The sequence below is a fragment of the Capra hircus genome, chromosome 8, assembly GCF_001704415.2.
Source record: "Capra hircus breed San Clemente chromosome 8, ASM170441v1, whole genome shotgun sequence".
Classification (NCBI taxonomy): Eukaryota; Metazoa; Chordata; class Mammalia; order Artiodactyla; family Bovidae; genus Capra; species Capra hircus.
The window spans coordinates 16,765,030-16,782,605 of NC_030815.1; the positions used below are offsets into that span (position 1 = coordinate 16,765,030).

Sequence of the window (17,576 nt, forward strand, 5' to 3'; positions counted from 1 at the left end):
TCAGTTGGTAAAGTTATTCTGTTATCAGCACACAGAGAGCATAGCTGAGTTAAATCCTAATGTGTTATATTAAATGTAAAGCATTTAAAATTTTTAAATGAAAAATTTTATATTTCATTCCAAAAAAGTGTTTGGGAGATTGATGGGAGGGCGTGGGACATGTAATTTGTCCTGTTATATCAAAATGCATGAAATAATATTGCACTAGGTTTTATTACATGCAAAAATACTGGAACTCTTTCACAATATTAAGTGGGTTATAAATATTGGGGAATCTTGACTCATTGTCAAATCATTTAAATTAATATTATTTCCTTTTGTCTGAGAATTACAAGTCCATGCAAATGAAGCCAGAAGGAGGCATTTGATTTCTTACTTTCATCCTTCCATTGCTACCCCTTCCCCTTACTCATAAACACATAGTATTAATCTAAGTGTTTGATAGTGAGTCAGTATTCCCCAATATTTATAACCCACTTAGCTTAACTGAATCATTTTCCATTACTCATATCATTTCTTGGTGTTCTGCTGGAATTGGTATTTCCCTTTGTTACCGGTCACCGTGTCAACAGGGCTTCCCCGGTGGCCCAGCGGTAAAGAATCTGCCTGTAGTGCAGGAGCCCGTGGATACAGTCCCTGGGTCAGGAAGATCCCCTGGAGGAGGGCATGGCAACCCACTCCAGTACTCTTGTCTGGGAAATCCCATGGGCAGAAGAGCCTGGCAGGCTACAGTCCATAGGGTCGCAAAGAGTTGAACATAACTGAAGCAGGCACGCACACACCCTGTCAATAACAATATAATGATTTTCCATGGAAGAAGTGCTTCCGCATGAGCTATTGCTTTTGATTCTCACAGCAAAGCAATAATGAAAACCTTGAGAGGTAAGCACCATTATTTTTTAAGAAGACAGAACTGAGGCGCATAAAGGGTGCCTTATTCAAAGATATAGCCATCAGAGTCATTGCCAGGTCCTGACTGCACACCGCAAAGGTTCAAGAAATATGTGTCCCTGGGGGTGGAGCATAGCGCTAGGTCCGTGTTTCTCCCATCCTCTTCCATAACCCCTTAGATGACTCCAGAGGTTCCTCTGGCTTTTTTGTTGTTGTTGAACTACTTAACTGTTTAAGAGGCAGTCTTTTTCATTGTTTTTTAAATTTGGTAGCTTATTTATTCATTTCTTGTTGGCTGTGCTGGGTCTTTGTTACTGCGCTTGGCTTTTCAATAGCTGCAGCGAGCGGGGGCTGCTCTAGCTGTGCACGAGCTTCTCATTGTGATGGCTTCTCTTGCTGCAGAGCAGGGGCTCTAGGTCTTCTTAATTAGGGTGAAGAGTTTTGGAGTCAGCTTGGCTACCTACTGTTCCCATGACCTGGGACAAGTTTTAATCTCACTGTGTCTGAAGTTTCTCTAAGTATAACCTGGAGATAGTAATACCCAATTGATAATTTTCTACTTAAATAAATAGTAAAATAAATGTTAGTTATTTGACTATTATATAATAAGATTGAGTAGAATTTTAACCATTGTAATATTCCAATTGGCTGTTTGCTTTCTCAAGAATCTGACTTGCTATTAAAACTTGTATCAGGAGGGAGGCTCAAGAGGGAGGGGCCATTTATAGCTGATTCATGTTGTACAGCAGAAGGGAACACAACATTGTAAAGCAATTATACTCCAAAAAAAATTTTTTTAATGGTACAAACTTTCAGTTATAAGATAAAGCATATAATATACAGCCTGATAAATATAATTGACGCAGCTGTGTGTTATATGTGAAAATTAAAAGAGTAAATATTGAGTTCTTACCACAATGAAATATATATTTTTCTTTTATTTTGTATCTGAGGGGATGGATGTTCACTAAGCTTATTGTGGTAATTATTTCATAATGTATATAAGTCAAATCAGTACATCGCATACCTTAAACTTACACAGTGCTGTATGTCAACTGTATCTCAATAAAATTGGAATAAAAAGACTTAGCATCATAATATGATTCAAAGGATGGTGATGATGATAGCAGCAACCATGTTACTCACTGCCTTCTGTGTTCCAAACATTTAACAAATATACCCTCTGGAATTCCCACAGCAACTTTACAGATGGCTGTGTTCTTAGCCCTGGGCTATATTACCTCCAAATTTTGCCAACCATTGCTGTCAATTCTACCCAACCTTCCCCCCTGCCCCCACCAGCTTAAAATAGTACCCTTTTGAAAATTTAAAATATGTTTTCCAATTTCCAGTCTTCTAGCCCATTGTGTGTTCTCTGCCGCCTTCAAAGGTCTCTTGCAGTGCTTCCAGACATCATACATAAATTCCCATAGTGCCAGGGGTAAAAATTTTCCAGACCCTGAGACTCAAATTCACTTAGACTGGCTAAAACTAAGTAAGTCTGTTAATAGTTACAGAAACCAACTTCCTTGAATTTGAACATTTTTTCCTTTAAAGCAAGACTTTTCCAAGAAAGAATTGGCATATCCTGTCTCAAAGAGAAAGAAGGAAATGGTAATTGACAATGACCTTTATCCCAGTATCCGATGGAGTTTCTCACTGGCATCGTCCCAGCTGGTATACACCTGCACTTTGAAAAGTAAAAAAAAACATTTTTTACTTGCTGTAATTTTTTATTTCACCTGTTAAATTAGCTGTAGCTGCAATTACCACCTCATTCTCCATTTCTCTACAACCATCTGCCTAGGTATTGTGGTCCCAACAAATCATGATTTTTTTTTTTAACTATAGGTGAAAGATTTGGGAATAGAGAGCAAGTGGATTGCTAACTTGGAGAGGTTTTTTTTCTTTTAAAAATTATTAAAATAACTAGGTTGCACTTCATAAATATTAAATGTGTCAACTGCACATTTATCTTACAATAATTTTACTTTCATTGTTTATTTTTGGAACTACGATAAGAGTGGATCAACCCTGTGCAAGGTGGAACCAAAGATTTGCCATCTCCCTCATTACTGGGAATCTGAACCCGTCTCTGCTGGGCTCAGGAAGGCCTTTATTTAAGAGAACTTTATTCTGTTTAAGAAGAAATATTTTTAAGTCTGTCTTTTCTTCAGCACGGTGTGAGTATATGGTAAATTGCATATCTGCAAGCCAAGCTGCGTCAGTTGTGTCCAACTCTTGTGACCTTATGGACTGTAGCCACCAGGCTCCTCTGTCCATGGGATTCTCCAGGCCACGTTGCTTCTTTACCACTAGCTCCACCTGGGAAGCCCATATGGTCAATTAAACCACACCAAGTAAGTCCCACACTATCTATCCTTCCATTCTTTTCAGTCTTTCTTCCCACTAAATGTCCTCTTCTGAATGGTGATGTTTCCGAGTCTGTGAAGTGGAGGATTCTTACGGTCTCTGCTATAAAACCTGTGCATTGACCTATCACTGCTGTTGCTGCCGCTGCAATATACAAGCTTGCATGCAATGTTTTTATCTTTCGAAGACTTACTCATATTCTTAATGCTAGACTGCCCACACTGGTGACTGAAATATGCAAATAAGCAATGAGGAAGCAACTTGAATGAACACTGAAGAGCTAGAAATTAATGGGGAGTGATGGTCGTGTGACAGACTTCTGTAGGGCTACACCTGTTTGTGCGGACTTGATCTGTGTTCAGAAATAATCTGGGCATTTTAAAGCTCTGAAGTCATACATGCCTTTGAAGATGTAAATGGGGCAGCACTGTTTCTCCCAACTAGTCTAAAATGCAACAATATGGCGGCTCAAAGATAAGGAGATAGATTAGTTGGATCAAAAAAAAAAGCAAGATTGCTTCTTAGGCAGGAATCTCTCCAATCTGGGGACTGTTTTGTGAGCAAAGATAGCACCTAATGACTAGGCAGGAGTAAAACATTCCATAAAGGTCAATAGAGTCACATTTTTAGGTGCAGTCCTTCGATTGGAGCCTAAGAAGGTCAGATGATGTAGAAATTATTTGTGCGTGCATCCATGTGCACGCGCGCGCATACACACACATACATACATGCATTTCTCTAAAATAGAAACCTAATCTACTTTTATTCAGTATTTGAGGTACTAAAGGAGAGTTCCATGGACTATTCTAGCCCTAAAGAGAAAAAATATAGTGGAAAGGTAAGAAATCAGATGAGTCATTCTTTAATTTCAAAGAGCTGCAATTTTAGGTAACTCATGGGAAACGAGCAGCCCCTTTGAGAGAGAAGATGGACACATGTCTTGACCTCTCAGGAGAGGATGCCTCAGAACAGCCCAGCTGTTGGTAAAATCTGCCCTCCGTGTGCTGGCAGTGAACTTGCAGCTTCAGGTCAAATCCCCAAATGATGAAAGATAGGAGAAAAACTGGTTTGGTTTCATTTTTGTCGTTTCACTTTGATGCAAAGGGTTCTTCATTCACTGCCATTTATTCATTGATTCAGCAAACACTTAGTGAAGTTGGCTCCATTCCAGGCATCATCCTAGCTCCTGGGGGGCCCCACAAAGAAGATGGTACAGAAATTCCCTCATGTGAGGTCCTTCTGGGGCTCCCATGTTCCTAAGTCCTTCCTATAGTGAATTGCCCTGCCAGCTGGTCCTGTCAGAAGGAGTGCTTCATCCTACAGAGAAGACAGTAAGCTTCCTTCCCCTGGCTAATGTTGCTGTGGTCCCTCTGCTTTCCGTCCTGCCCAGCCTCTGTACTACCAATTTCTAGAGCTGCTAAAGAGGATGTGTCTCTCAGGAGTGGATGGGAGAGTTGTTTCATTTCTCCTTTCTTCTTGGCGAAGACTCTGATTTTTCAACTACTGAGTTAGAAGACATCAAGAGGAAAAGAAAAAGAAGAACTTTCCTTGCCAGTGTTGCTTAGTTACCTCGACAACATTTTCTTGCTGCCCAGCTGAATGCTCTCTGCATATTTTTATAGAACACATATTCTATTGCTCTATTGATCTATTTAGCAGAAAATATGGAGAACACATTGAGCTCCTGTCAATTCTGCCCTGTTTATTTGAATTTCCATTTTTCTCTTCATTGTCCTTTTCGTTCTTGACCTGAGTAATACTATACAGGAATCCCATCATAATTCATGTGGGGTCATTTAACTTTGTAGCTAAAAAGGCAAAAGCCCAAGATCTGACCTTAAAATTAGACAACAAACTGTGGACTTTTCAAAGGCAGGGCCCGGATTTTAATTAGCTCTGTGTCCTAGAAAAGGTTTATTGGTGGCATGAGCTGTTGGCTTCAGATATGTATTAAGTACCAGCATTGTAGTAGGTGTTAGTCATAACATAGAATTTGCTAAGTTTTTAGCCAGGGGGCAAAACTGGTGACTTGATCTTTTCTTTCTGGAGACCAGACAAAGACAGAGAAAAATGACTGTGTTGTTGCTTCTGCCACATTGTTTAGCCGAAGCAGCTTTCCTGCGTGCGGCCGTGGGAGCAGTAGAGAAGCCACAGTCCATCTGGTATTTACGAGAAGGTATTCACAGGGAACCTCCTGGATCCAGGGGCTGAGCTGTCCAAGTCAAGCCAGATCAAAAGACCTGGTCATTGTTACCATCTGTCAAGGCAATTGTATTCAAAACACTGAGTCTCTCTTCATTCTTTTTCTCAAACAGACACACTCAGCTGAAAATGAGATTTGTTTTTTTAATTGGAGTCTAGTTGCTTTAAGCAAAATGGCCTTAAAAGCAAACAAACAAAAACCCAGTATGTTTGAATACATACAATGTCTGTAATGTGTTATGAAAATAGATGTGATTTCTCTTGGTGAAAAAAATACTAGAAGTGTGATATTAAGATAATGTATAGTTTATAATCGAAAGACAGAGTAAATTGAAGTTAAGAGTTCAGTGGGAAAAAAAAGAAAACTAGGTTTATGAAGCAAACTCTCGACCAAACAAAACATGGAAGTGTATTAGCTCTCCCCTTTCCCAGCTGGCCCACCCAGTACTCTTTGAAGCATGTACTTCGGAGATTTTGTTAAAATGCAGGCGTAGATCTACTGGGTCTGGGGAGAGGCCTGAGAGTCTGCATTTCTAACAAGCCCTCTTAGTTAGATCAGACCTTGTTAGTTGAAGTGTCGTCCATGGACTTAGAGATTTGGCATTCCCCGGGAACTTGCTAGAAACATAAATTCTTAGGTGCCGGCCCAGACCTACTGGACCAGAAGCTGCATTTTAACAAGATCCCATGTTCACATTTAAGAGATGCTGCTCTATTTCATAAGCCTACAGTGTCCATTGTGGGTAAGGATCCTGATGGGGCTCTGTGTTAAAAGTCAGATTGGATGGATTTCTTGGTGCCTTTTAATTTCAAAACTCTTTTGGGCACTTGCCTCAGTAGAGCATCTGATCCTCAGATAAAGACATGGACAGGTGCCTCTTTGTTTGTTCAGTGACATGATGAATTTGTTTTTATCTTTCTTGGAGTGCCCTTGTCTTTAAAGATGGGGGCCCACTGACCAGCCTATCCCTGTTCCAGAAAACTTTAGACAAAAAGGTTTAACTGGAGGACTTCCCTGGTAGTCCAGTGGCTAAGAGCCTGTGCTCCCAAATGTAGGGGGCCTGGGTTCGATCCCTAGTCAGGGAACTAGATCCCATGTGCCACAGCTAAAGATCTCACATGCCACAACTAAGACCTGGCACTGCCAAATAAATATTTTAAAAAAAAGTTTGACCAGAAGAGACATCCTCACATCTGAATGATGTCAGAATGATGAACATGTTTGAAACAACACTAGGAGGTCAGAGTTTCTTCATCTGTAAAATGGCAATAAGAATACCACCTGTTCTAGCTTCCTTTATAGTCATGTTGTGAGAAGCTGGGAAATCTGTATCTGAAGGGCCTTTGAAAATAGAGATGGTCATGAGATTTAAAAACAACTTTAGTAAGGAAAAAAGTCATATGTATTTCAGTATTAGAGAGGTCTGGATTCAAAATTTAACCTTTACCATCTACTAATTTTATGATCTCTGCAAAATTATTTCATGTGGTTGAGTCTCAATTTCTTTTTCTATAAGATGACCATGAAACCACCTATCATGCAGTGCACATGTGCTAGGTTGCTTCAGTCCTGTCCAACTCTGTGACCTTATGGAGTGTAGCCCACCAGGCTTCTCTGTCCGTGGGAGTCTCCAGGAAAGAGCACTGGAGTGGGTTGCCATGCCCTCCTTCAGGGGATCTTTCTGACCCAGGAATCGAACCGGTGTTTCTCATGTCTCCTGCATCGGCTGGTGGGTTCTTTACCATTAGCACCACCCGGGAAGCCCCCTGTCATGGAGGTGAGGGTTAAAATGTAAATAATATATGTAAAAATCTGGTGCATAGTAGAGGTTAATCCATGGTAGCCAAGAGCAGCACATTAAATTACTTGGTTGAGAAATAATCCTCCAAAGATGATTTTTCCCTCAGTTAAGCCTATAACACTGGGGCAAGGGGAAAAAAAAGAGGTTAAAGGTTTGAATGGGGCTTCCCTGGTGGCTCAGTGGTAAAGAATACACCTGTTATGCAGGAGACCTGGATTCCATCCCTGAATTGGGAAGATCCCCTGGAGGAGAGCCTGGCTACCCACTCCAGTATTCTTGCCTGGAGAATCCCCATGGACAGAGGAGCCTGGCAGGCTACATCCACCGGGTAGCAAAGAGTCAAGACACAACTGAGAGGTTAATACGAAGGTTTACATAAACATTGATCTGGTTCAAGAGATTGACATCGTGAAGTTAGTTATGTGAGTATCAGTGGAAGAAAAATCCCCAACCTCTAACAAGGGTTTAATATTTATTTAAACCTTGGTGAGTACCATGCACTGAGGGCTTTGTGATATGGAGGATTTGCTGTGATTATTCTGTACATTCGCATGCTCTCAGAAGAGGCACCAGAGGGACGTGATGGTGTCCTCAACAGCCTGGTACGAAGGTAGTCTTCCACGCTGGTGTCTGTGCACAGACACTCCAGGGCATGGGGAAACAGCCGAATTAATGACAACGAGGGTCATGTAAGGTGATGAGAGAAGATTGCTTTGCGGACCGTGGGAATGGATGGTCCCCTCATTATCAGAATAACAGAACAGCAAGTCTTATTTACTGGAGCCGTGAGGGGGTGGCTGTTGGGTTCTTGCTGCTTTACTGTCAGCAATTAAGCATTTGCAATACAGAAGGACTATTGTCTCTTTTAAGAGGAAATAAAAGCCCTCATCCTCCTCTCTCTATCTTCCCAACCTCTAGCTCCTGGTTTTATTTTGAAAATGCTCTTTGAAGGCCTTTGGTTTTCTTGTTTCTTTTCAGGCAGATTCACCCTTTGGGAAGGTTGTTTTTTTTTTCCAGACGAGATTGCCCCCTTTCTTTCCCCAGAGTTTGCAGAGTTTTTGTGCTGATAACCTTCCTGGAGATGTTCTAAAGTGACCGGAAATGTGATTTCCCAGACAGCCAAAGGCAGGGTGCTATGTGACCCACTTTTCCACACAGGTCTCCTTGTGGGGAGTGTGTATACTCAAGGCCAAGTGATGAGGGAAAAAAACACCTCACTGATACACGGTCTGGCAGTGAAAAGCTAATAGGAAGAGGATGGGGTTTAGAGGGAGGAAGTAAGCAGACTGAGGCTTCAGCGAGTTGCTAGAGGAGGCCTTTAACTGAATAATCAACGCTTCTGAACCAAGACCAGAGTCTATGAGAGGGAAGCGGGGTGTCTTAGATGGTTTTGGGTTCTGTTTTTGTTTTGCTTGAATAACTTAAGTTTGAATGCATCACCAAACCCTGTTCAAGTATGGCCTACCAGAACCCCTGCTTGGCAGGAAAATGGCAGATCAGTGGGATCGTGCCTCAAGTCCATCTCAACAGACGCCATGATGGGCTCCTCTGGCTCTGGCCACAGCTGTGCGCTAATTTTGCTAGGGCTTGATCCATGGGCAGATCAACGGTCTCCTTTCTGTTTTCAGGCTACAGGACACAGTCTTCACTTCCAGCCAGTCAGTACTTGTGTTTGTAGCAGAATGTGTGCATGGAAGCACTAGGTAAGAGGCTTTATGAATGAACCAGTAGGAAAGACAGATTGAGGAGGATCACTTTTTCGAATGTAAGACTATGTGGAAAGAGCATTTCCTGGGAGTCAAAAACTGAATCTCAATCCTAACCATGCCCCTACTTGATATGGGGCCTTGTTTACAACTACTTTTATCTCTTGGATACTGTGGTTACTTTGTGTGTGTGTTAGTTGCTCAGTCGTGTCCGACTCTTTGCGGCCCCTCTTAGTCTGTCCATGAAATTCTCCAGGCAGGAATACTGGAGTGGGTTGCCATTTCCATCTTTAGGGGATCTTTCCAACCCAGGGTTCGAACCTGGGTCTCTTGTATTGCAGGCAGTTGCTTTACTGTCTGAGCTACTAGGAAAGCAGGTCTTGGAGATGCAGGGATAATGATACCTGCTACAAATCTACTACACCTGCTCGAAATCTACTCTAAACCACACCAAAATTTTGAAAGGGTGAAATGAGGTGCCGGAAGAGAACATTGAAGACTTCAAAGCTGCAATGTCCAATATGACAACCACTAGCCACATACGGCTTTGGGGATTATTATTTAATCAAATCAATCAATTTTTAAAAATTAATTAAAATTAAATGAAAAATTTAGTTTCTGAGTCATACTGCTGCTGCTGCTGCTAAGTCACTTCAGTTGTGTCTGACTCTGTGTGACCCCATAGATGGCAGCCCACCAGGCTCTACCGTCCCGGGGGTCCTCCAGGCAAGAATATTGGAGTGGGTTGCCATTTCCTTCTCCAGTGCATGAAAGTGAAAAGTCAAAATGAAGTTGCTCAGTCATGTCCGACTCTTAGTGACCTCATAGACTGCAGCCTACCTGGCTCCTCCATCCATGGGATTTTCCAGGCAAGAGTACTGAGTCATACTAGCCACCTTTTTAGTGCTCAGGAGACACATGTGGCTAGTGGATACCATATTGGACAATAAATATATAGAACATCTGCATTATCACAGAAAGTTTTACGGGCAGCTCTGCCTCAAAGCACTCTCTAGGGTGTGATATTAAAGATGTGAAGGATGGCATGTTTAGGGGTGATAAATACTGTCACAGTTAAGGATTCTTAGAAACAACCCACCCAAGTTGGCCGGAGTAAAATGAGATATTTATTCGACTAATTCAAGAAAAATACATGTGTCCCAAGGGATCTCTTGAGAGTCCCTTGGACAGCAAGGAGATCAAACTGGTCAGTCCTAAAGAAAAACAGCCCTTTTCCTAAGGGAAATCGATCCCAAGGGTTGGAGATACAACCAGACTTCAAGAGGAATTGGAACCAGTTCCCGGAAGACTATCGAGAACAAAAAAAGTACGGCTGAGTGCCTTTGATGTTTACCTAAAACTGTTGCATTTTTAATAGGCTATACCCCAATACAAAATAAAAAGTTAAAAACAAAAGAGGCTACTGTCTCCCCACTGCCTCTCCCTTTTTCTCTTGTTGTTCTCTCCCTGTGGCCGCTTGTGTTTTTGTCTCTTTTTCTCTGTCCGTGGCATCTTCCTTCCTCTCCCCCTCCTTCACTCCTTTCTCTTCTTCTTTCTCTACCCCTTCCCTTCTCCTCTCTCCTCTCTCTGCAAATCCAGGTTTCTCAACTGTACTATCCATGGTCCAAAGAGGGCTCAATGGAATTCAATTCTTAAAACTTACTTTATTGCAGTGTCATTGATTTACAGTGCTGTGTTGGTTTCCAGGGTACAGCAAAGTGATTCAGTTATACATGTATATAATAGTTTGCATCTGCTACTCCCAAACCCCAATCCTCCCCCAACCCTCCTCCTTGGCAACCACCTGCTCTCTATGTCTGTGGGTCTGTTTCTGTTTTGTAAATAATTTCATTTATGTCATGTTTTAGATTCCACATATAAGTGATATCATATGGTATTTGTCTTTCTCTGCCTGACTTACTTCATTTAGTATGGTAATATGCAGGTCCATCCATGTTGCTGCAGATGGCATTATTTAACTCTTCTTATGGCTGAGTAATATTCCATTGTGTGTATATATAACTACATCTTCTTTATCCATTCATCTGTCAATGAAGATTTACATTGTTTCCGTGTCTTAGGTCTTCAGTTCAGTTCAGTTGCTCAGTCACGTCTGATTCTTTGCAACCCCATGGACGGCAGAATGCCAGGCTTCCCTGTCCATCACCAACTCCCGAAGCTTGCTCAAACTCATGCCCATCAAGTCGATGATGCCATCCAACTGTCTCATCCTCTGTCATCCCCTTCTCCTCCTGCCTTCAATCTTTCCCAGCATCAGAGTCTTTTCCAATGATTCAGTTCTTTGTGTTAGGTGGTGAAATATTGGAGTTTCAGTTTCAGCATCATCAGTCCTTCCAATGAGTATTCAGGACTGATTTCCTTTTGGATTGACTGGTTGGATCTCCTTGCAATCCAAGGGACTCTCAAGAGTCTTTTCCAACATCACAGTTCAAAAACATCAATTCTTCGGCACTCAGCTTTCTTTATGGTCCAACTCTCACATCCATACATGACTACTGGGAAAACCATAGCTTTGACTAGATGGACCTTTGTTGGTGAAGTAATGTGTCTGCTTTTTAATATGCTGTCTATGTTGGTCTTAGCTTTTCTTCCAAACAGCAAGTGTCGTTTAATTTCATGTCTGCAGTTACCATCTGCAGTGATTTTGGAGCCCAGGAAAATAAAGTGTCTCATTGTTTCCCCATCTATTTGCCATGAAGTGATGGGAGCAGATGCCATGATCTTAGTTTTCTGAATGTTGAGTTTTAAGCCAGCTTTTTCACTCTCCTCTTTCACTTTCATCAAGAGGCTCTTAGTTCTTCTTTGCTTTCTGCCATAAGGGTGGTGTTATCTGGGTACCTGAGGTTATTGATATTTCTCCTGGCAATCTTGATTCAAGCTTGTGCTTCATCCAGCCCAGCATTTCACATGATGTACTCTGCATATAAGTTAAATATGCAGGGTGATGATATACAGCCTTGAAATACTCCTTTCCAGGTTTGGAACCAGTCTTTTGTTCTCCTGTCTTGGCTATTGTAAATCGTGTCAAGCAGACACAATTTCCGTCACTTCTAAGGGATAATACAAAGGCTGGATCCTGATTCCAAGTTTCCAGGGAAATTTGCTCCAATCAGCTGTGTCCAAAAGGATGGGGGTCGTGTCCTCATGCTTACTCAAGGGTAGTGAAGAGTGGGGCAGATACTCTAAAAAGGAGCATATGGGGATGTTATTGACTATCATGTTCATCCTTAACACCTGGGAGCAGCCCATTGAAACTATGACCACTTAGCGAAAAATTGTCGGAGATTTGACTAAGGCCGTAAAGAAAAAGGGTGTGATACCTTTTCACCTTGGGTTGTATGATTTGATCACCAATACAGATTCTCAAGGGTTTGGCTTGAGTTCTACATTATTATACCTGGATGTAAGTGGGCACAGTCAGAAGCAAGGTGGAAATCGGGTCTACGACTTTGCTATTTCTTAAATACAGATGGAACACTACTGAGACCCTTTTCCTCTCCTACCTTTAGGAAGAAACGTGAAGCTCCCCTGGAAATCATTCAAGAGGAAGATGGAAAGGGCTATCTAAAAGAGACTGAGAGCTGCGGACCGCAAGACTGGGGCCAGAGGGCTGGCAGCAGAAACCCCTGTTGGGTTGCGCTCTCTCACTGAAAAGTCCCAGTGGCCTTTCTCCTTCCTGCCGAAGGAAGGGAGAGAAGGAGCAGACATGTCCATAGCCTTGAAGCAGGTGTTCAACAAGGACAAGACCTTCCGGCCAAAGAGGAAATTTGAACCTGGCACGCAGAGGTTCGAACTCCACAAACGGGCTCAGGCCTCCCTCAGCTCGGGCGTGGACCTGAAGGCAGCTGTGCAGCTGCCCAGCGGGGAGGACCAGAACGACTGGGTAGCGGTGCACGTGGTGGACTTCTTCAATCGCATCAACCTCATCTACGGCACCATCTGTGAGTTCTGCACCGAGCGGACCTGCCCTGTGATGTCAGGGGGCCCCAAGTACGAATACCGGTGGCAGGATGACCTCAAGTACAAGAAGCCGACTGCCCTGCCGGCCCCCCAGTACATGAACCTTCTCATGGACTGGATCGAGGTCCAGATCAACAATGAAGACATCTTTCCCACGTGTGTGGGTAAGTCCGTGATCAGCTGCCTGGTTATTTTGTCATGTCCCACCCAAGCTTGGAAAGTTGGCAGAGGCTTCTTCTGAAGCGGCCTGCCTTTGAATGCTGGATAGCATCCTTGTCACTGTTTCCCTAAATCCCATCATTCACGTATCTGCAGTTTCTTTTTCCATATCTAAGGACCTTATGGAAAAAAAAAAAAATGTGTGGATCACTTATAATTATTCTGTGGTCCTCAGTAGTGGGGAACACTGGCTTGATGAAGTTAAATATGATCTTATTGACTTCCTTAGGATTAGACTCCAAACCCACCCAGAGTTCCTAGTGAGATTTTTAATTTGGAGCTAATTAACTGGTTAGTTACACTCACTCCAGGGCAGTGATTGGTAGTCATCTCTCAGGATGAGAAATCCCAATGTGGAAATCCATGGATTTGTTTGGCAGTTGAACAAACAGGTAGTTGGCATTTTGGAGAAACAAGATCCTGGCATTCTCTTCTTCCCTGATCATAGGTATTAATTCCTGGCTGTTCTATTAACTCTGGACCATGATGGAGTGACTAGACCAACCCAGACACTTGGAATGTAAATGCTTTCGTCTCCTTTGTACTAAAAACCATGAAACTCTTCAAGGGGAAGGACCAGACCTTTTCCTTGTCTTTCATTTCTTTATGCTGCTGATCATTGTATCTGCCTGCCTGGCAGGATGAATTTACAATTCAGTTTTAGGGCCTTTGGGTCAATGAACACTCTCCTCCTTGCCTTGTTGTATCTCTGATGCCCAGGATGGTGCCCTGGAACCTTTTAGGCACTGAGGAACTATTTGTAGAATGATTGAAAAAATACATATGCTGCTGCAAAATATTATTGAAAAGATCTGAGAAGGTTGGGGTATTAAAAAAAAAAACAACAGAAAAAGCATTTGAAACACATTGCTGAAATCACCTTTATAGGCGGCATGTGTCCCCATGTGGCATATGGGAAGTTGAGGAGGGGTGTATGGAAGTAATTGCTTATATAAAAGTAAAACATATATAACTTGACTAGAGTAGTATGTCCATCTTGAAATATTCAGCACACAAACCAGTTTGCTCAGATTCCTCTTGTTGTCTTGCCTTGCCTGATCTCCTCTTGCACTTTCTCTCTGCTGGCTCTTGTAGGGCAGGAGGTGGGATGCATGATAACACAGTCCCCCTTGGTCGACTCGCCAGCATAGGAGGAAGAAGGCAGGTTTCAGAAACTCCCCTAGCTGTATATCTGGTGCCTTGGAGGAGTAGAAATTTCCTTGGCTCACGTCTTGCATTTTCATTGACTGTTGGAGGCTTCTTTTGGAGCTGGGAGGAATTTGTCTTTTCCGAAAGCATTACAAGCCACTGCCAAGGCTCTGTGCAGAACATGTGATAGCAATAAAGATAAATAAATCTGGGCAAGGATCCCTCCTTGTTGTCCTCCCCCTTCTGTTTCTGTTCTTTGATGCTTTGAACTCTGGGCACTTCTGTTCTCTCTGGCAACTGTGGTTACCACACAAAGTTGCTGACCAGAAATAACATCACAGAGCCTGGTGTGTTACTTAAGGGCGAGGAAGCTTCTGGCGGTCTCCTTGGAAAATAGGACATCATAGGTGATTTTAGACTTCAGAGGAAATCAGTGGATGCTGCTGGATCTCTCAGAGTAATTGACTTTGCTTTCTTTTTCTAAATGGTTTCCTTAGCCATTCACTATGCTTGGGGCAGGAGAAGGCAATGGCAACCCACTCCAGTACTCTTGCCTGGAGAATCCCATGGACGGAGGAGCCTGGTAGGCTACAGTCCATGGGGTCACTAAGGGTCGGACACGACTGAGCGACTTCACTTTCACTTTTCACTTTCATGCATTGGAGAAGGCAATGGCACCCCACTCCAGTACTCTTGCCTAGAGAATCCCAGGGCCAGGGGAGCCTGTTGGGCTGCCGTCTATGGGGTCGCACAGAGTAGGACAAGACTGACATGACGTAGCAATAGCAGCATGCTTGGGGCATGCTCACTTGATCAGAATCCACTGTTTCAGCTCTTCCCAATATGGACTTCACAGTATAAAAGTGTTCTGAGAGATCTTAATAGGTGCGTATGTTTTGTCTTTTTTTTTTCCCATGGAAAAATAAGTTTGGGAAATGCTGAGTGAAACTGATTTCTTTACTGAAGGACTTTATATTAATGTGCATTAAATCTCCAAGAAATCTCTTGCAAAATCTGTATGCAGGTCAGGAAGCAACAGTTATAACTGGACATGGAAAAACAGACTGGTTCCAAATAGGAAAAGGAGTACGTCAAGGCTGAATATTGTTACCCTGCATATTTAACTTATATGCAGAGTACACCATGAGAAATGCTGGGCTGGGTGAAGCACAAGCTGGAATCAAGATTGCTGGGAGAAGTATCAATAACCTCAGATATGCAATTGACACCATCCTTATGACAGAAAGTGAAGAAGAACTAAAGAGCCTCTTGATGAAAGTGAAAGAGGAGAGTGAAAAAGTTGGCTTAAAGCTCAACATTCAGAAAACGAAGATCATGGCATCTGGTCCCATCACTTCATGGGAAATAGATGGTGAAAGAGTGGAAACAGTGTCAGACTTTATTTTTGGGGGCTCCAAAATCACTGTAGATGGTGACTGCAGCCATGAAATTAAAAGATGATTACTCCTTGGAAGGAAAGTTATGACCAAACTAGAGAGCACATTAAAAAGCAGAGACATTACTTTGCCAACAAAGGTCCGTCTAGTCGAGGCTATGGTTTTTCCAGTAGTCATGTATAGAAGGCACTGGCGACCTACTCCAGTACTCTTGCCTGAAAAATCCCATGGATGGAGGAGCCTGGTAGGCTGCTGTCTATGGGGTGGCACAGAGTCGGACACGACTGATGCAACTTAGCAGCAGCAGCAGCAGCAGCAGCAGCATGTGTGAATGTGAGAGGTGGATTATAAAGAAAGCTGAGAGCTGAAGAACTGATGCTTTTGAACTGTGATGTTGGAGAAGACTCTTGAGAGTCCCTTGGACTGCAAAGAAATCAAACCAGTCAATCCTAAAGGAAATCAGTCCTGAATATTCATTGGAAGGACTGATGCTGAAGCTGAAACTCCAATACTTTGGTCACCTGATGTGAAGAACTGACTCATTTGGAAAGACCCTGATGCTGGGAAGGATTGAAGGCAGGAGGAGAAGGGGATGACAGGGGATGAGATAGTTGGATGGCATTACCAACTCAATGGACATGAGTTTGAGTAAACTCTGGGAGTTGGTGATGGACAGGGAGGCCAGGTGCTGTGGTCCACGGGGTCGCAAAAAGTCGGACACGACTGAGCGACTGAACTGAACTCAAATCTCCAAGAAAAGTATATGGTAGTATGTAGGGGCTTCCCTGGTGGCTCAGATGGTAAAAGAATCTGCCTGCTGATGTAGGACATGTGGGTTTGATCCCTGGGTCAGGAAAATCCCCTGGAGAAGGGAATGGCTACCACTCCAGGATTCTTGCCTGGAGAATTCCATGGACAGAGGAGGCTGGCAGGCTACAGTCCGTGGGGTTGCAAAGAGTTGGACACCACTGAGTGACTAACACTTTCACTTTCAGTATATCCTAGTTTGAACCTGGTACCTTCTTTCTTAATGGAATACTGTTAGCATCTTTCGAGAAATGTTCATCTGTATACATTAGAGTTGGCAAACTTTTGTATGTATCAGAATTACTCAGGTCTTCTTTTCAAAATTTAAATTCCTTGGTTTTCTCCCTCAACAACTAAATCAGAATCTCTTAGGTGAGGCCTAAGTATCTGTGCTTTTAGTAAGCTCCTCTCACTCTTCTTGTTTATTGTAACTACCCAGAATACTTTCCGTCCCTTCCCCAGGAATAGTTTGTTTCTTATCTCTCTGGTTTTATCCATGTCATTCTCTCCTTTGAAATCCCCTAACATGTCTGTCTAGTGAATTCTCATTCCTTTGTACCATCTCCTCTGTGAAGACTGTCATCTTTCAGAATGTAAACCCCTTAAAGTTATGGAGTATGTCTTATTCAGTTGACTATTTGAGCACCAAGTCCCGTCCTGGTGCTTTGCAAGTTGTTGGATGGATAGATGGATAGAAAAATAATCCTTATAAAGTTCCAGCATGTGTATGGTATGGTGCTGGTGATCAAAGTAAGCAAATGTCTCTAAAACCCATTATCACCATTCCTAGGTATTTCCTGCACCTTGCCTTCCATGGGGTTTAATTTTCTCTGTTTAACTTTTCCAAGATTAAAGCATTTGTTGTTCAGTCGCTAAGTTGTGTCTGACTCTTTCCAATGCCATAGACTGCAGCACACCAGGCTCCTTTGTCCTTAAGTATCTCCCTGAGTTTGCTCAAAGTCCTGTTCATGGAGTTGATAATGCCATCCAACCATCTCATTCTCTGTCACCCCTTTCTCCTGCCCTTAATCTTTCCCAGCACCAGGGTC

General features: G+C 42.7%; 1 protein-coding gene across 1 annotated transcript in view; it reads left to right on the forward strand.

The window, feature by feature from the left end:
• MOB3B (MOB kinase activator 3B) overlaps positions 1-17,576 on the forward strand; it is a 219,469-nt gene that overhangs the window by 61,498 nt on the left and 140,395 nt on the right. The window contains exon 2 of the mRNA XM_018051889.1: positions 12,505-13,119. Coding sequence (XP_017907378.1) covers positions 12,702-13,119 — 418 coding nt within the window. The 5' untranslated portion in view covers positions 12,505-12,701. The remainder of the gene's footprint in view (positions 1-12,504; positions 13,120-17,576) is intronic.